Source organism: Salvelinus fontinalis, unplaced genomic scaffold, assembly GCF_029448725.1.
Source record: "Salvelinus fontinalis isolate EN_2023a unplaced genomic scaffold, ASM2944872v1 scaffold_0144, whole genome shotgun sequence".
Lineage (NCBI taxonomy): Eukaryota > Metazoa > Chordata > Actinopteri > Salmoniformes > Salmonidae > Salvelinus > Salvelinus fontinalis.
The window spans coordinates 42,380-63,330 of NW_026600353.1; the positions used below are offsets into that span (position 1 = coordinate 42,380).

Consider the following 20,951-nt stretch of genomic DNA (forward strand, 5'->3'; position numbering starts at 1 on the left):
GCAGCACAGAACAGAACAGTGGAGTGCAGAACAGAACAGTGGAGTGCAGAACAGAACAGTAGAGTGCAGTACAGAACATAACAGTGGAGTGCAGTACAGAACAGTAGAGTGCAGTACAGAACAGTAGAGTGCAGTACAGAACATAACTGTAGAGTGCAGTACAGAACAGAACAGTGGAGTACAGCACAGAACAGTGGAGTGCAGAACATAACAGTGGAGTGCAGAACAGAACAGAACAGTAGAGTGCAGAACAGAACATAACAGTGGAGTGCAGAACAGAACAGAACAGTAGAGTACAGTACAGAACAGTGGAGTGCAGAACATAACAGTAGAGTGCAGTACAGAACAGAACAGTAGAGTACAGTACAGAACATAACTGTAGAGTGCAGTACAGAACAGAACAGTAGAGTGCAGTACAGAACAGAACAGTAGAGTACAGCACAGAACAGTAGAGTGCAGCACAGAACATAACAGTGGAGTGCAGAACAGAACAGTGGAGTGCAGAACAGAACAGTAGAGTGCAGTACAGAACAGTAGAGTGCAGTACAGAACAGTAGAGTGCAGTACAGAACAGTAGAGTGCAGTACAGAACATAACTGTAGAGTGCAGTACAGAACAGTAGAGTGCAGTACAGAACATAACTGTAGAGTGCAGTACAGAACATAACTGTAGAGTGCAGTACAGAACATAACAGTGGAGTGCAGTACAGAACATAACAGTAGAGTGCAGTACAGAACATAACAGTGGAGTGCAGTACAGAACATAACTGTAGAGCGCAGTACATAACAGTACAGTAGAGTGCAGTACAGAACAGTAGAGTGCAGTACAGAACATAACTGTAGAGTGCAGTACAGAACATAACTGTAGAGTGCAGTACAGAACATAACAGTGGAGTGCAGTACAGAACATAACAGTAGAGTGCAGTACAGAACAGAACAGTGGAGTGCAGTACAGAACATAACTGTAGAGCGCAGTACATAACAGTAGAGTGCAGTACAGTACATAAAAGTAGAGTGTAGAACATAACTGTAGAGTGCAGTACAGAACATAACTGTAGAGTGCAGTACAGAACATAAAAGTAGAGTGCAGTACAGAACATAACAGTGGAGTGCAGTACAGAACAGAACAGTAGAGTGCAGTACAGAACATAACAGTGGAGTGCAGTACAGAACATAACAGTGGAGTGCAGTACAGAACATAACAGTAGAGTGCAGTACAGTACATAACAGTGGAGTGCAGTACAGTACAGAACAGTAGAGTGCAGTACAGAACATAACAGTGGAGTACAGTACAGAACAGAACAGTGGAGTACAGTACAGAACATAACTGTAGAGCGCAGTACATAACAGTAGAGTGCAGTACAGTACATAACAGTAGAGTGCAGTACAGAACATAACAGTGGAGTGCAGAACAGAACATAACAGTAGAGTGCAGTACAGAACATAACAGTAGAGTGCAGTACAGTACATAACAGTAGAGTGCAGTACAGAACAGAACAGTAGAGTGCAGTACAGAACAGAACAGTAGAGTGCAGTACAGAACAGAACAGTAGAGTGCAGTACAGAACAGAACAGTAGAGTGCAGTACAGAACATAACAGTAGAGTACCGAACAGTAGAGTGCAGTACAGAACAGAACTGTAGAGTGCAGTACAGAACAGAGCAGTAGAGTGCAGCACAGAACATAACAGTAGAGTGCAGTACAGAACAGAGCAGTAGAGTGCAGCACAGAACATAACAGTAGAGTGCAGTACATAACTGTAGAGCGCAGTACAGAACATAACAGTGGAGTGCAGTACAGAACAGTAGAGTGCAGAACAGTAGAGTGCAGTACAGAACATAACAGTGGAGTGCAGCACAGAACATAACAGTAGAGTGCAGTACAGAACATAACAGTAGAGTGCAGCACAGAACATAACAGTAGAGTGCAGTACATAACTGTAGAGCGCAGTACAGAACATAACAGTAGAGTGCAGTACAGAACAGAGCAGTAGAGTGCAGCACAGAACATAACAGTAGAGTGCAGTACAGAACATAACAGTAGAGTGCAGCACAGAACATAACAGTAGAGTGCAGTACATAACTGTAGAGCGCAGTACAGAACATAACAGTGGAGTGCAGTACAGAACAGTAGAGTGCAGAACAGTAGAGTGCAGTACAGAACATAACAGTGGAGTGCAGTACAGAACATAACAGTAGAGTGCAGTACAGAACATAACAGTAGAGTGCAGTACAGAACATAACAGTAGAGTGCAGTACAGAACATAACAGTAGAGTGCAGTACAGAACATAACAGTAGAGTGCAGTACAGAACATAACAGTGGAGTGCAGTACAGAACATAACAGTAGAGTGCAGTACAGAACAGAACAGCAGAGTGCAGTACAGAACAGAACAGTGGAGTGCAGTACATAACATAACAGTAGAGTGCAGTACATAACATAACAGTAGAGTGCAGTACAGAACAGAACAGTGGAGTGCAGTACAGAACATAACAGTAGAGTGCAGTACAGAACATAAGTGGAGTGCAGTACAGAACATAACAGTAGAGTGCAGTACAGAACATAACAGTGGAGTGCAGTACAGAACAGAACAGTAGAGTGCAGTACATAACATAACAGTAGAGTGCAGTACAGAACAGAACAGTGGAGTGCAGTACAGAACATAACAGTAGAGTGCAGTACAGAACATAACAGTGGAGTGCAGTACAGAACATAACAGTAGAGTGCAGTACAGAACATAACAGTGGAGTGCAGTACAGAACATAACAGTAGAGTGCAGTACAGAACATAACAGTAGAGTGCAGTACAGAACATAACAGTGGAGTGCAGTACAGAACATAACAGTAGAGTGCAGTACAGAACAGAACAGCAGAGTGCAGTACAGAACAGAACAGTGGAGTGCAGTACATAACATAACAGTAGAGTGCAGTACATAACATAACAGTAGAGTGCAGTACAGAACAGAACAGTGGAGTGCAGTACAGAACATAACAGTAGAGTGCAGTACAGAACATAAGTGGAGTGCAGTACAGAACATAACAGTAGAGTGCAGTACAGAACATAACAGTGGAGTGCAGTACAGAACAGAACAGTAGAGTGCAGTACATAACATAACAGTAGAGTGCAGTACATAACATAACAGTAGAGTGCAGTACAGAACAGAACAGTGGAGTGCAGTACAGAACATAACAGTGGAGTGCAGCACAGAACATAACAGTAGAGTGCAGTACAGAACATAAGTGGAGTGCAGTACAGAACAGAACAGTAGAGTGCAGTACAGAACAGAACAGTGGAGTGCAGCACAGAACATAACAGTAGAGTGCAGAACAGTAGAGTGCAGAACAGAACATAACAGTAGAGTGGAGTACAGAACATAACAGTAGAGTGCAGTACAGAACAGAACAGTAGAGTGCAGTACAGAACAGAACAGTGGAGTGCAGTACAGAACATAACAGTAGAGTGCAGTACAGAACAGAACAGTGGAGTGCAGTACAGAACATAACAGTAGAGCGCAGAACAGTGGAGTGCAGTACAGAACAGAACAGTGGAGTGCAGTACAGAACATAACAGTAGAGTGCAGTACAGAACATAACAGTGGAGTGCAGTACAGAACATAACAGTAGAGTGCAGTACAGAACAGAACAGTGGAGTGCAGTACAGAACATAACAGTAGAGCGCAGTACAGAACATAACAGTAGAGTACAGAACAGTGGAGTGCAGTACAGAACAGAACAGTAGAGTGCAGTACAGAACATAACAGTAGAGTGCAGTACAGAACATAACAGTAGAGTGCAGTACAGAACAGTAGAGTGCAGTACAGAACAGTAGAGTGCAGTACAGAACAGTAGAGTGCAGTACAGAACAGTAGAGTGCAGTACAGAACAGTAGAGTGCAGTACAGAACATAACAGTGGAGTGCAGTACAGAACATAACAGTAGAGTGCAGTACAGAACATAACAGTGGAGTGCAGTACAGAACATAACAGTAGAGTGCAGTACAGAACAGTAGAGTGCAGTACAGAACAGTAGAGTGCAGTACAGAACAGAACAGTGGAGTGCAGTACAGAACATAACAGTAGAGTGCAGTACAGAACAGTAGAGTGCAGTACAGAACAGTAGAGTGCAGTACAGAACAGAACAGTGGAGTGCAGTGCAGAACATAACAGTAGAGTGCAGTACAGAACAGTGGAGTGCAGTACAGAACAGAACAGTGGAGTGCAGTACAGAACATAACAGTGGAGTGCAGTACAGAACATAACAGTAGAGTGCAGTACAGAACATAACAGTGGAGTGCAGTACAGAACATAACAGTGGAGTGCAGTACAGAACATAACAGTAGAGTGCAGTACAGAACATAACAGTAGAGTGCAGTACAGAACAGTGGAGTGCAGTACAGAACAGAACAGTGGAGTGCAGTACAGAACATAACTGTAGAGTGCAGTACAGAACAGAACAGTGGAGTGCAGTACAGTACATAACAGTAGAGTGCAGTACAGAACAGAACAGTGGAGTGCAGTACAGAACATAACAGTAGAGTGCAGTACAGAACATAACAGTGGAGTGCAGTACAGAACATAACAGTGGAGTGCAGTACAGAACATAACAGTAGAGTGCAGTACAGAACATAACAGTGGAGTGCAGTACAGAACATAACAGTAGAGTGCAGTACAGAACATAACAGTAGAGTGCAGTACAGAACAGTGGAGTGCAGTACAGAACAGAACAGTGGAGTGCAGTACAGAACATAACTGTAGAGTGCAGTACAGAACAGAACAGTGGAGTGCAGTACAGTACATAACAGTAGAGTGCAGTACAGAACATAACAGTGGAGTGCAGTACAGAACATAACAGTAGAGTGCAGTACAGAACAGAACAGTGGAGTGCAGTACAGAACATAACAGTGGAGTACAGAACATAACAGTAGAGTGCAGTACAGAACAGAACAGTAGAGTGCAGTACAGAACAGAACAGTGGAGTGCAGTACAGAACATAACTGTAGAGTGCAGTACAGAACAGAACAGTGGAGTGCAGTACAGAACATAACAGTAGAGTGCAGTACAGAACAGTAGAGTGCAGTACAGAACAGTAGAGTGCAGTACAGAACAGTGGAGTGCAGTACAGAACATAACAGTGGAGTGCAGTACAGTACATAACAGTAGAGTGCAGTACAGAACATAACAGTAGAGCGCAGAACAGAACATAACAGTGGAGTGCAGTACAGAACATAACAGTAGAGTGCAGTACAGAACAGAACAGTGGAGTGCAGTACAGAACATAACAGTGGAGTACAGAACATAACAGTGGATTGCAGTACAGTACAGAACATAACAGTAGAGTGCAGTACAGAACATAACAGTGGAGTACAGAACATAACAGTAGAGTTCAGAACAGAACAGTACAGAACATAACAGTAGAGTGCAGTACAGAACATAACAGTGGAGTGCAGTACAGAACATAACAGTGGAGTGCAGAACAGAACAGTGGAGTGCAGTACAGAACAGAACAGTGGAGTGCAGTACAGTACATAACAGTAGAGTGCAGTACAGAACATAACAGTAGAGTGCAGTACAGAACAGAACAGTGGAGTACAGAACAGAACATAACAGTAGAGTTCAGTACAGAACAGAACAGTGGAGTGCAGAACAGAACAGAACAGTAGAGTTCAGAACAGAACAGTACAGAACAGAACAGTAGAGTGCAGCACAGAACATAACAGTGGAGTACAGAACATAACAGTAGAGTTCAGAACAGAACAGTACAGAACATAACAGTAGAGTGCAGTACAGTACAGAACAGTAGAGTGCAGAACAGAACAGTGGAGTGCAGTACAGTACATAACAGTAGAGTGCAGTACAGAACATAACAGTGGAGTGCAGTACAGAACATAACAGTGGAGTGCAGTACAGAACATAACAGTAGAGTGCAGTACAGAACATAACAGTAGAGTGCAGTACAGAACATAACAGTGGAGTGCAGTACAGAACATAACAGTGGAGTGCAGTACAGAACATAACAGTAGAGTGCAGTACAGAACATAACAGTAGAGTGCAGTACAGAACATAACAGTAGAGTGCAGTACAGAACAGAACAGTGGAGTGCAGTACAGAACAGTAGAGTGCAGTACAGTACATAACAGTAGAGTGCAGTACAGAACATAACAGTGGAGTGCAGAACAGAACAGAACAGTAGAGTGCAGTACAGTACATAACAGTAGAGTGCAGTACAGAACAGAACAGTGGAGTGCAGTACAGTACATAACAGTAGAGTGCAGTACAGAACATAACAGTAGAGTGCAGTACAGAACAGAACAGTGGAGTGCAGTACAGTACATAACAGTAGAGTGCAGTACAGAACATAACAGTAGAGTGCAGTACAGAACAGAACAGTGGAGTGCAGTACAGAACAGAACAGTGGAGTGCAGTACAGTACATAACAGTAGAGTGCAGTACAGAACATAACAGTAGAGTGCAGTACAGAACAGAACAGTGGAGTGCAGTACAGAACAGAACAGTGGAGTGCAGTACAGAACAGAACAGTAGAGTGCAGTACAGTACATAACAGTAGAGTGCAGTACAGAACATAACAGTAGAGTGCAGTACAGAACAGAACAGTGGAGTGCAGTACAGAACAGTAGAGTGCAGTACAGAACAGAACAGTGGAGTGCAGTACAGTACATAACAGTAGAGTGCAGTACAGAACATAACAGTGGAGTGCAGTACAGAACATAACAGTAGAGTGCAGTACAGAACAGTAGAGTGCAGTACAGAACAGAACAGTAGAGTGCAGTACAGAACATAACAGTAGAGTACAGAACATAACAGTGGAGTGCAGTACAGAACATAACAGTGGAGTGCAGTACAGTACAGAACATAACAGTAGAGTGCAGTACAGAACATAACAGTGGAGTGCAGTACAGTACAGAACATAACAGTGGAGTGCAGTACAGAACATAACATAACAGTGCAGTACAGAACAGAACAGTGGAGTGCAGCACAGAACATAACAGTGGAGTGCAGTACAGAACATAACAGTAGAGTACAGAACAGAACTTAACAGTAGAGTGCAGAACAGAACAGTGGAGTGCAGAACAGAACAGTGGAGTGCAGTACAGAACAGTGGAGTGCAGAACAGAACAGTGGAGTGCAGAACAGAACATAACAGTGGAGTGCAGAACAGAACAGTAGAGTGCAGTACAGAACATAACAGTAGAGTACAGAACAGAACTTAACAGTGGAGTGCAGAACAGAACAGTGGAGTGCAGAACAGAACAGTGGAGTGCAGAACAGAACATAACAGTGGAGTGCAGTACAGAACATACCTTAACAGTAGAGTGCAGTACAGAACATAACAGTGGAGTGCAGAACAGAACAGTAGAGTGCAGTACAGAACAGTGGAGTGCAGAACAGAACAGTGGAGTGCAGAACAGAACAGTGGAGTGCAGAACAGAACAGTGGAGTGCAGAACAGAACAGTGGAGTGCAGTACAGAACAGTGGAGTGCAGAACAGAACAGTGGAGTGCAGAACAGAACATAACAGTGGAGTGCAGAACAGAACAGTGGAGTGCAGTACAGAACATAACAGTGGAGTGCAGAACAGAACAGTGGAGTGCAGAACAGAACAGTGGAGTGCAGAACAGAACAGTGGAGTGCAGAACAGAACAGTGGAGTGCAGTACAGAACAGTGGAGTGCAGAACAGAACAGTGGAGTGCAGAACAGAACAGTGGAGTGCAGAACAGAACAGTGGAGTGCAGAACAGAACAGTGGAGTGCAGAACAGAACAGTGGAGTGCAGTACAGAACAGTGGAGTGCAGAACAGAACATAACAGTGGAGTGCAGTACAGAACATAACAGTGGAGTGCAGAACAGAACAGTAGAGTGCAGTACAGAACAGTGGAGTGCAGAACAGAACAGTGGAGTGCAGTACAGAACAGTGGAGTGCAGAACAGAACAGTAGAGTGCAGTACAGAACATAACAGTGGAGTGCAGAACAGAACAGTAGAGTGCAGTACAGAACATAACAGTGGAGTGCAGAACAGAACAGTAGAGTGCAGAACAGAACAGTGGAGTGCAGTACAGAACAGTGGAGTGCAGTACAGAACAGTAGAGTGCAGTACAGAACATAACAGTGGAGTGCAGAACAGAACAGTAGAGTGCAGAACAGAACAGTGGAGTGCAGAACAGAACAGTAGAGTGCAGTACAGAACATAACAGTGGAGTGCAGAACAGAACAGTAGAGTGCAGTACAGAACAGTGGAGTGCAGAACAGAACAGTGGAGTGCAGTACAGAACAGTGGAGTGCAGAACAGAACAGTGGAGTGCAGAACAGAACAGTGGAGTGCAGAACAGAACAGTGGAGTGCAGTACAGAACAGTGGAGTGCAGAACAGAACATACCTTAACAGTAGAGTGCAGTACAGAACAGTGGAGTGCAGTACAGAACATACCTTAACAGTAGAGTGCAGTACAGAACATAACAGTGGAGTGCAGTACAGAACATACCTTAACAGTAGAGTGCAGTACAGAACAGTGGAGTACAGAACATAACAGTAGAGTGCAGTACAGAACATACCTTAACAGTAGAGTGCAGTACAGAACATAACAGTGGAGTGCAGTACAGAACATAACAGTAGAGTGCAGTACAGAACATACCTTAACAGTAGAGTGCAGTACAGAACAGTGGAGTACAGAACATAACAGTAGAGTGCAGTACAGAACATACCTTAACAGTAGAGTGCAGTACAGAACAGTGGAGTACAGAACATAACAGTGGAGTGCAGTACAGAACATACCTTAACAGTAGAGTGCAGTACAGAACATAACAGTGGAGTGCAGTACAGAACATAACAGTGGAGTGCAGTACAGAACATAACAGTGGAGTGCAGTACAGAACAGTAGAGTGCAGAACATAACAGTGGAGTACAGTACAGAACAGTGGAGTGCAGAACAGAACAGTGGAGTGCAGAACAGAACAGTGGAGTGCAGAACAGAACAGTGGAGTGCAGTACAGAACAGTGGAGTGCAGAACAGAACAGTGGAGTGCAGAACAGAACAGTGGAGTGCAGAACAGAACAGTGGAGTGCAGAACAGAACAGTGGAGTGCAGAACAGAACAGTGGAGTGCAGAACAGAACATAACAGTGGAGTGCAGTACAGAACATACCTTAACAGTAGAGTGCAGTACAGAACATAACAGTGGAGTGCAGTACAGAACATAACAGTAGAGTGCAGTACAGAACTTAACAGTAGAGTGCAGTACAGAACATAACAGTAGAGTGCAGTACAGAACAGAACAGTAGAGTGCAGCACAGAACATAACAGTGGAGTGCAGTACAGAACATAACAGTAGAGTGCAGTACAGAACATAACAGTAGAGTGCAGTACAGAACAGAACAGTAGAGTGCAGTACAGAACAGAACAGTGGAGTGCAGTACAGAACAGAACAGTAGAGTGCAGAACAGAACAGTGGAGTGCAGAACAGAACAGTAGAGTACAGAACAGAACAGTAGAGTACAGAACAGAACAGTAGAGTGCAGTACAGAACATAACAGTAGAGTGCAGCACAGAACATAACAGTGGAGTGCAGTACAGAACATAACAGTGGAGTACAGAACATAACAGTAGAGTTCAGAACAGAACAGTACAGAACATAACAGTAGAGTGCAGTACAGAACATAACAGTGGAGTGCAGTACAGAACATAACAGTGGAGTACAGAACATAACAGTAGAGTTCAGAACAGAACAGTACAGAACATAACAGTAGAGTGCAGTACAGAACATAACAGTAGAGTTCAGAACAGAACAGTACAGAACATAACAGTAGAGTGCAGCACAGAACATAACAGTGGAGTGCAGTACAGAACATAACAGTGGAGTACAGAACATAACAGTAGAGTTCAGAACAGAACAGTACAGAACATAACAGTAGAGTACAGAACATAACAGTAGAGTGCAGTACAGAACAGAACAGTGGAGTGCAGTACAGAACAGAACAGTGGAGTACAGAACATAACAGTAGAGTTCAGAACAGAACAGTACAGAACATAACAGTAGAGTACAGAACATAACAGTAGAGTGCAGTACAGAACATAACAGAACAGAACAGTGGAGTGCAGTACAGAACAGAACAGTAGAGTGCAGTACAGAACATAACAGTAGAGTGCAGTACAGAACATAACAGTAGAGTGCAGTACATAACAGTAGAGTGCAGTACAGAACATAACAGTAGAGTGCAGTACAGAACATAACAGTGGAGTGCAGTACAGAACATAACAGTAGAGTACAGAACATAACAGTAGAGTGCAGTACAGAACATAACAGTAGAGTGCAGTACAGAACATAACAGTAGAGTGCAGTACAGAACATAACAGTGGAGTGCAGTACAGAACATAACAGTAGAGTGCAGTACAGAACATAACAGTAGAGTGCAGTACAGAACATAACAGTAGAGTGCAGTACAGAACATAACAGTGGAGTGCAGTACAGTACATAACAGTAGAGTGCAGTACATAACAGTAGAGTGCAGTACAGAACATAACAGTAGAGTGCAGTACAGAACATAACAGTGGAGTGCAGTACAGAACATAACAGTGGAGTGCAGTACAGAACAGAACAGTGGAGTGCAGTACAGAACATAACAGTAGAGTGCAGTACAGAACATAACAGTGGAGTACAGAACAGAACATAACAGTAGAGTTCAGTACAGAACAGAACAGTGGAGTGCAGAACAGAACAGAACAGTAGAGTTCAGAACAGAACAGTACAGAACATAACAGTAGAGTGCAGTACAGAACATAACAGTGGAGTGCAGTACAGAACATAACAGTAGAGTGCAGTACAGAACAGAACAGTGGAGTGCAGTACAGAACATAACAGTAGAGTGCAGTACAGAACATAACAGTGGAGTGCAGTACAGTACATAACAGTAGAGTGCAGCACAGAACATAACAGTGGAGTGCAGTACAGAACAGTAGAGTGCAGTACAGAACAGAACAGTGGAGTGCAGTACAGTACATAACAGTAGAGTGCAGTACAGAACATAACAGTGGAGTGCAGTACAGAACATAACAGTAGAGTGCAGTACAGTACAGAACAGTAGAGTGCAGTACAGAACATAACAGTGGAGTGCAGTACAGTACAGAACATAACAGTAGAGTGCAGTACAGAACATAACAGTAGAGTACAGAACATAACAGTGGAGTGCAGTACAGAACATAACAGTAGAGTGCAGTACAGAACATAACAGTGGAGTGCAGTACAGTACAGAACATAACAGTAGAGTGCAGTACAGAACATAACAGTGGAGTGCAGTACAGTACAGAACATAACAGTGGAGTGCAGTACAGAACATACCTTAACAGTAGAGTGCAGTACAGAACATAACAGTAGAGTGCAGTACAGAACTTAACAGTAGAGTGCAGTACAGAACATAACAGTAGAGTGCAGTACAGAACATACCTTAACAGTAGAGTGCAGTACAGAACATAACAGTAGAGTGCAGTACAGAACATAACAGTAGAGTGCAGTACAGAACATAACAGTAGAGTGCAGTACAGAACAGTGGAGTGCAGTACAGAACATAACAGTGGAGTGCAGTACAGAACAGTAGAGTGCAGTACAGAACATAACAGTAGAGTGCAGTACAGAACAGTAGAGTGCAGTACAGAACATAACAGTAGAGTGCAGTACAGAACAGTAGAGTGCAGTACAGAACTTAACAGTAGAGTGCAGTACAGAACATAACAGTAGAGTGCAGTACAGAACATACCTTAACAGTAGAGTGCAGTACAGAACATAACAGTAGAGTGCAGTACAGAACTTAACAGTAGAGTGCAGTACAGAACATAACAGTAGAGTGCAGTACAGAACAGTGGAGTGCAGTACAGAACAGTGGAGTGCAGTACAGAACATAACAGTAGAGTGCAGTACAGAACTTAACAGTAGAGTGCAGTACAGAACATAACAGTAGAGTGCAGTACAGAACAGTAGAGCGCAGTACAGAACAGTGGAGTGCAGTACAGAACATAACAGTAGAGTGCAGTACAGAACATAACAGTAGAGTGGAGTACAGAACATAACAGTAGAGTGCAGTACAGAACAGAACAGTAGAGTGCAGCACAGAACTTAACAGTAGAGTGCAGTACAGAACAGAACAGTGGAGTGCAGTACAGAACATAACAGTAGAGTGCAGTACAGAACAGAACAGTGGAGTGCAGTACAGAACAGAACAGTAGAGTGCAGTACAGAACAGAACAGTGGAGTGCAGTACAGAACAGAACAGTAGAGTGCAGAACAGAACAGTGGAGTGCAGAACAGAACAGTAGAGTACAGAACAGAACAGTAGAGTACAGAACAGAACAGTAGAGTGCAGTACAGAACAATACAGTAGAGTGCAGTACAGAACATAACAGTAGAGTGCAGTACAGAACATAACAGTGGAGTGCAGTACAGAACATAACAGTAGAGTGCAGTACAGAACAGAACAGTAGAGTGCAGTACAGAACATAAGTGGAGTGCAGTACAGAACATAACAGTAGAGTGCAGTACAGAACATAACAGTGGAGTGCAGTACAGAACATAACAGTAGAGTGCAGTACAGAACATAACAGTGGAGTGCAGTACAGAACATAACAGTAGAGTGCAGTACAGAACATAACAGTAGAGTGCAGTACAGTACATAACAGTAGAGTGCAGTACAGAACATAACAGTAGAGTGCAGTACAGAACATAACAGTGGAGTGCAGTACAGAACATAACAGTAGAGTGCAGTACAGAACAGTAGAGTACAGAACAGAACAGTAGAGTACAGAACAGAACAGAACAGTGGAGTGCAGTACAGAACAGTAGAGTACAGAACAGAACAGTAGAGTACAGAACAGAACAGTGGAGTGCAGAACAGAACAGTAGAGTACAGAACAGAACAGTAGAGCACAGAACATAACAGTAGAGTGCAGTACAGAACAGTAGAGTACAGAACAGAACAGTAGAGTGCAGTACAGAACAGTAGAGTGCAGAACAGAACAGTAGAGTGCAGTACAGAACAGTAGAGTGGAGTACAGAACAGTAGAGTGCAGAACAGTAGAGTACAGAACAGTAGAGTGCAGTGCAGAACAGTAGAGTACAGAACAGTGGAGTGCAGTACAGAACATAACAGTGGAGTGCAGAACAGAACAGTGGAGTGCAGAACAGAACAGTAGAGTGCAGAACAGAACAGTAGAGTGCAGAACAGAACAGTAGAGTGCAGTACAGAACAGTGGAGTGCAGAACAGAACAGTGGAGTGCAGTACAGAACAGTAGAGTGCAGTACAGTACAGAACAGTAGAGTGCAGAACAGTAGAGTACAGAACAGTGGAGTGCAGAACAGAACAGTGGAGTGCAGAACAGAACAGTAGAGTGCAGAACAGAACAGTAGAGTGCAGAACAGAACAGAACAGTAGAGTGCAGTACAGTACAGAACAGTAGAGTGCAGAACAGTAGAGTGCAGAACAGTAGAGTACAGAACAGTGGAGTGCAGAACAGAACAGTAGAGTGCAGAACAGAACAGTAGAGTGCAGAACAGTACAGAACAGTAGAGTGCAGAACAGTACAGAACAGTAGAGTGCAGAACAGTAGAGTACAGAACAGTAGAGTGCAGAACAGTAGAGTACAGAACAGTAGAGTGCAGAACAGTAGAGTACAGAACAGTGGAGTGCAGAACAGAACAGTGGAGTGCAGAACAGAACAGTAGAGTGCAGAACAGAACAGTAGAGTGCAGAACAGAACAGAACAGTAGAGTGCAGTACAGTACAGAACAGTAGAGTGCAGAACAGTAGAGTGCAGAACAGTAGAGTACAGAACAGTGGAGTGCAGAACAGTAGAGTACAGAACAGTAGAGTGCAGAACAGTAGAGTACAGAACAGTGGAGTGCAGAACAGAACAGTGGAGTGCAGAACAGAACAGTGGAGTGCAGAACAGAACAGTGCAGTACAGAACATAACAGTAAAGTGCAGTACAGAACAGAACAGTAGAGTGCAGTACAGAACAGAACAGTAGAGTGCAGTACAGTACAGAACAGTAGAGTGCAGAACAGTAGAGTACAGAACAGTGGAGTGCAGTACAGAACAGTAGAGTGCAGTACAGAACAGTAGAGTGCAGAACAGAACAGTGGAGTGCAGTACAGAACAGTAGAGTACAGAACAGAACAGTAGAGTGCAGAACAGAACAGTAGAGTGCAGTACAGTACAGAACAGAACAGTAGAGTGCAGTACAGAACAGAACAGTAGAGTGCAGCACAGAACAGAACAGTAGAGTGCAGTACAGAACAGAACAGTAGAGTACAGTACAGAACAGTAGAGTGCAGTACAGAACAATACAGTGGAGTGCAGTACAGAACATAACAGTAGAGTGCAGTACAGAACAGTAGAGTGCAGAACAGAACAGTGGAGTGCAGTACAGAACAGTAGAGTACAGTACAGAACAGTAGAGTGCAGAACATAACAGTAGAGTGCAGAACAGAACAGTAGAGTGCAGAACAGAACAGTAGAGTGCAGAACAGAACAGTAGAGTGCAGAACAGAACAGAACAGCGGAGTGCCGTACAGAACAGTAGAGTGCAGTACAGAACAGTAGAGTGCAGAACAGAACAGTAGAGTGCAGAACAGAACAGTAGAGTGCAGAACATAACAGTAGAGTACAGAACAGAACAGTAGAGTGCAGTACAGAACAGAACAGTAGAGTGCAGCACAGAACATAACAGTGGAGTGCAGAACAGAACAGTGGAGTGCAGTACAGAACAGAACAGTAGAGTGCAGCACAGAACAGAACAGTGGAGTGCAGTACAGAACAGAACAGCAGAGTGCAGTACAGAACAGAACAGTAGAGTGCAGTACAGAACATAACAGTAGAGTGCAGTACAGAACAGAACAGTAGAGTGCAGTACAGAACAGAACAGTGGAGTGCAGCACAGAACAGAACAGTGGAGTGCAGTACAGAACAGAACAGTAGAGTGCAGTACAGAACATAACAGTAGAGTGCAGTACAGAACAGAACAGTAGAGTGCAGTACAGAACATAACAGTGGAGTGCAGAACAGAACAGTAGAGTGCAGTACAGAACAGAACAGTAGAGTGCAGCACAGAACAGAACAGTGGAGTGCAGTACAGAACAGAACAGTAGAGTGCAGTACAGAACATAACAGTGGAGTGCAGAACAGAACAGTAGAGTGCAGTACAGAACATAACAGTAGAGTGCAGTACAGAACAGAACAGTAGAGTGCATTACAGAACAGAACAGTAGAGTGCAGCACAGAACAGAACAGTGGAGTGCAGTACAGAACAGAACAGTAGAGTGCAGTACAGAACAGAACAGTAGAGTGCAGCACAGAACAGAACAGTGGAGTGCAGTACAGAACAGAACAGCAGAGTGCAGTACAGAACAGAACAGTAGAGTGCAGCACAGAACAGAACAGTGGAGTGCAGTACAGAACAGAACAGTAGAGTGCAGCACAGAACATAACAGTAGAGTGCAGTACAGAACATAACAGTAGAGTGCAGTACAGAACAGAACAGTAGAGTGCAGTACAGAACAGAACAGCGGAGTGCAGTACAGAACATAACAGTAGAGTGCAGTACAGAACATAACAGTGGAGTGCAGAACAGAACAGAACAGCGGAGTGCCGCGCAGAACAGAGCAGCAGAGTGCAGCGCAGAACAGAGCAGCAGAGTGCAGCGCAGTACAGAGCAGCAGAGTGCAGCGCAGAACAGAGCAGCAGAGTGCAGCGCAGAACAGAGCAGCAGAGTGCAGCGCAGAACAGAGCAGCAGAGTGCAGCGCAGAACAGAGCAGCAGAGTGCAGCGCAGAACAGAGCAGCAGAGTGCAGCGCAGTACAGAGCAGCAGAGTGCAGCGCAGTACAGAGCAGCAGAGTGCAGCGCAGTACAGAGCAGCAGAGTGCAGCGCAGTACAGAGCAGCAGAGTGCAGCGCAGAACAGAGCAGCAGAGTGCAGCGCAGAACAGAGCAGCAGAGTGCAGCGCAGTACAGAGCAGCAGAGTGCAGCGCAGTACAGAGCAGCAGAGTGCAGCGCAGAACAGAGCAGCAGAGTGCAGCGCAGAACAGAGCAGCAGAGTGCAGCGCAGAACAGAGCAGCAGAGTGCAGCGCAGAACAGAGCAGCAGAGTGCAGCGCAGAACAGAACAGCAGAGTGCAGCGCAGAACAGAACAGTAGAGTGCAGTACAGAACATAACAGTAGAGTGCAGTACAGAACAGAGCAGTAGAGTGCAGTACAGAACATAACAGTAGAGTGCAGTACAGAACATAACAGTGCAGTACAGAACAATACAGTAGAGTGCAGTACAGAACAGAACAGTAGAGTGCAGTACAGAACATAACAGTGGAGTGCAGTACAGAACATAACAGTGCAGTACAGAACATAACAGTGCAGTACAGAACATAACAGTAGAGTGCAGTACAGAACATAACAGTAGAGTGCAGTACAGAACATAACAGTGGAGTGCAGTACAGAACATAACAGTGGAGTGCAGTACAGAACATAACAGTAGAGTGGAGTACAGAACAGAACAGTGGAGTGCAGTACAGAACATAACAGTGGAGTGGAGTACAGAACATAACAGTGGAGTGCAGTGGACTTCAGTACAGGGTGTACACTAACCAGAAGGTTACTGAATTGGTTAGGTCAGAGGTTAGGAGTACACATTTTTACAGTCCACTAAATAATTACATTTGACATACACAAGAGTTTGAACCTAACACTTTCAATCTCTAAGGATGTAAAGACTTGTTTTCAATGAGAATGACAGATCTATAAGGTGCATTTCTATGTGAATTTGGTCGTGTTCACCCCCCCCCCCCCAGGATCACCCAAAAAGTGACATATTGCAGCTTTAAATAAGACATCTCAGTCAGTCTTATCCTCTCCTCCCCCCAACTTGCCTTTTCCTACTAGCGCTAACTTTGCTGAGAACATCTTTATTGAGGAAAACATTTACTTCCTGTCACTGACATGTGGTTGTCTCACCGAGAGATCTTAAGATGAACTGTGAGTCGCTCTGGATAAGAGCGTCTGCCAAAGGATGTAAATGTACATTTCCAGAGTAGGCTCTCTGCTACTTTTGAAGTTACGATCAATTGTATAAAGCACCACCAACACAGTGAATGGGAAAATGGATTCAAAGGAACCTCCCTCTGCTGGTGGTTTACTGAATGTGCAATCATAAAGGAGGGCTGTGATTGGTTAATGGCCTATAATGTCAATTTCTACATGTAAAATGGTCATTACTTCAAAAGTAACAGAGAGCCCACTGGAAATTCTCTGTTAAACTGAAAAATACTCTGTTTGTCTTTGGCAGGAGAGAGACTAGACCCTTACTCTGAAAGTGGAACGTGTCCCTCCGAGGAACCAGAACCAGTGATGTCCAAATCAGCAAGACCACATCACTGCTTTCAATGTGAAAAGAGATTTTCCTCATCAGGTTCCCTGAAATCACATGAGAGAATACACTCAGGAGAGAAGCCGTTCCAATGCTCCCAGTGTGGAAATAGATTTTCCTCGTCAGGTTCCCTGAAATCACATGAGAGAATACACTCAGGAGAGAAGTCATTCCAATGCTCCCAGTGTGGAAAGAGATTCATCCGGTCATCGCATCTTAAATTGCATAAGAGTGTACACACAGGAGAAAAACCATTCCAATGCTCCCAGTGTGGAAATAGTTTTACCTCATCAGATTCCTTGAAAAGACATATAGGTTTACACTCTGGAGAAAAGCCTTACCACTGCTCAGACTGTGGGAAGAGATTTAGCCGGTTAAACGGCCTGAAACGACATGAGAGAATACACACCGGAGAGAAGCCTTACCAATGCTCCCAGTGTCAAAATAGTTTTTCCCAGTCCGCATACCTGAAATACCATGAAAGAACACACACAGGGGAGAAGCCTTACCATTGCTCACAGTGCGGAAAGAATTTCACCATGTCATGTAACTTGAAAACACATGAGAGAATACACTCAGGAGAGAAGCCCTATCAATGTTCCCAGTGTGGAAAGAGTTTTAACCAGCTAGGGAGCCTGAAAACACATGAGCGAGCACACACGGGGGAGAAGCCTTACCACTGCTCCCAGTGTGGAAAGAGTTTTAAGAAATTAGGCAAACTGAAACAGCATGAGAAAGTACACACAAGCGTGAAGCCTTTTGGAAATTCTCCCACTGTAGAATAAAATTAACATGCGCCAACAAACTCTGTAGAGTAGCCTTTCCACTGATCCTACTGTGGAATGAGATTTACCTTGTTAATTAAGGCAACTGACAGAACATGAAAGAATCCACACCAGAGAGAAACAATATCAATGTTTCCAGTGTGGAAAGATATTTACCCAGTTAGGGAACCTGAAGGACCATGAGGTAACAAACACAGGGGAGAAGAGAACAGGGGAGACGCCTTACCACTGCTCCCAGTGTGGAACGAGATCTAGTGCATCACACATACTTAGAATTCATGAGAGAACACATACACAGTGTTCAAATTTGTCTCAAATTTGTTACAGAAAATGTGTGCTTTTTGTTATGCCATATGAAATCTAATTGGATAAAGCCTACTGAAAAAGAATTGGTGTGTTTTAAAACAAATCCCAAGACATGAATTCATGTCTTGAGTATAGAGCACATATAGAGCACATCAGATTCCATTTGTATGCTTTCTGTGATTAAATTGTTATTTTCAAACTCTTGGCTCTCTCTCTCTGTGTGTGTGTGTGTGGGGGGGTGTGGGTGGGTGGGTGCGTGCGTCATTCCTCTACAGATAATCCGGTTATGTTTGCATGTGCTCCATGGTTGACATCTGCATCGTGGGTCCCCCACTTGGAAGATTGTTCATACAGTGTGGCTTGAAAGGAATAGTATGGTCTCATCTAGATTAAAAACATTGGATGTGAAAAAGAGCGAGTTTACAACAATAGAGTACCCCAAAAAATTAACACACTACCTGTTCATAACAGTATTTATTAATAATGTGTATTCCTATTCAGCGTCTACTTCGGGGTAGAGGACATTATTATCTGTAAGATGTAAGGCAAAACATTTCTGGTTATTTTGATATGATTTTTTTATGACAGATAGGTTTTCATTTTTTGTAGACATTTAGAAAGTTTGGTGTATTTCCATTGAACTGTCTTGTGGCGATAACAGCTGGAGGCGAAAGAAACGCACACCTGTTTAGGAGAGGTGCTGGCTAGCAGAGTAGAACACCTGTTTAGGAGAGATGCTGGCTAGCAGAGTAGAACACCTGTTAAGGAGAGGTGCTGGCTAGGGGAGTAGAACACCTGTTTAGGAGAGGTGCTGGCTAGGGGAGTAGAACACCTGTTTAGGAGAGGTGCTGGCTAGAGGAGTAGAACACCTGTTTAGGAGAGGTGCTGGCTAGGGGAGTAGAACACCTGTTTAGGAGAGGTGCTGGCTAGGGGAGTAGAACACCTGTTAGGGCGGGGTTATGCACCATCTGCTTTTCTAATTTATTACTTTCATTCAATCAGAACAAGTCTTAACTGGTGATAGCAGACACCCACATAGCGGATGTGGTAGTGGAGAAGGTTGATTTGATGTGGAACTGCGTTGGAGCCTCAAATCGGTGAGCAGCTACTCTTGCGACCGTTGTCACGAAAGCCACAACCGCCCCACTTGCTTTAGAAGTTAAGAATGAGAACGTGTAGGTTATATAGAAATAACAACATGGTCTCAGAGCGTTTCGTATTATTCTGTACGTAAATCTAAGACACTCCATTTAGTATGATAGCGTGTGTTTCGTTTCGTATTATTCTTTACGTAAATCTAAGACACTCCATTTAGTATGATATGTTACGTATGGTGGATTAATTTGTGGATGTCCAGCATCCATTTCATACAATATGTTATGAATATTGCAAAACGTATGAGATGTGACGAATTCCAATGTGTTGTAGCTAACATTAGCTCGCTCTAGGAGTTGGGGGTTAGGTGAAGGTTAGAGGAAGGGTTAGCTAACATGCTAAGTAGTTGCAAAATTGCTAATTAGCTACAATGCTAAGGTTGTACGTGATGAGATTCGAACGCACAACCTTTGGAATGCTAGACGTTATGCATCCTTTTGTCTTTGCCTTAAGTAACCATCTGTCTCATGTAACCATACGAAACATAACATATACTCATTTGAGTGTCCTAGGTTTTAAGTTTACAATGTTGCATCTAATCTATGAGACCAGTCTGAGAAATAATTAAGCTCAAATGGAAAAAAATCAAATAATATTTGAGGATTTGTATCAACCTAATCGAGGTGTAGATTACATCTCACATTCCAGTGTTTCGAACTTGTAAATAAGGCTGCATGGGATTTCTGTTCATGCGATTCCAATGTCCACCGTCAAAACAACCGGTATGCAGACATCGGCTAAAGCGGATCTGATTGAACAGAGACCTTTATTTTCAAAGGAGTTTATTAAAGCTTCTAGGAAATTTGCTCATGAAACCAGAAGTGAATCACAACAGGGGAGCGGCACAGATGAATAGTGCTTTAGGGGAGATGGGCCATCTGCAGTTTCTACATCCATATAAGTGACCCACCACCTGGATTTGGTCTTATGTAGTAACATTTGAATTATTATTATTTATTTTTTTCACATCGGATAAAAGTAAAGACTCAGAGCTACAGAATGGTATATCATACACTGCAGTTGAGGAACAATGGGAAAGTAATTCTGCTTTGAAAGTTTATTTACTTCTAACCCCACTTTTGAGAAAATGGCCCTTGAATGTTTTGTTACACCTACTGGAGAGCTCTTCTTTGTCTCCGCCCACTCAGCATCGTTCACACGCTCTTAAGCCTTAGCCCCACCCATCTCTCTTTAAGGATTCACATGTGAGGCCATGTGCTAAACAGAGTGAATACAGTAGTGTAGTAAACTACCAAAGATTTCAAGACTAAAAGTGTTCAAAGTAATAACAAA

General features: G+C 43.5%; 1 protein-coding gene across 2 annotated transcripts in view; it reads left to right on the top strand.

The window, feature by feature from the left end:
* LOC129843497 (zinc finger protein 239-like) overlaps nucleotides 1–18,702 on the top strand; it is a 29,812-nt gene extending 11,110 nt beyond the window's left edge. The window contains exons 2-3 of one of the 2 annotated variants that reach the window (XM_055912250.1): nucleotides 17,332–17,454; nucleotides 17,539–18,702. In XM_055912250.1, the coding sequence (XP_055768225.1) occupies nucleotides 17,332–17,454; nucleotides 17,539–18,197 (782 nt within the window). In that variant the 3' untranslated portion in view covers nucleotides 18,198–18,702. Of the gene's footprint in view, nucleotides 1–17,331 lie in introns of both variants that reach the window. The other variant, XM_055912249.1, reaches the window with a different exon arrangement.
* The last annotated feature ends 2,249 nt before the right edge of the window (nucleotides 18,703–20,951 follow it).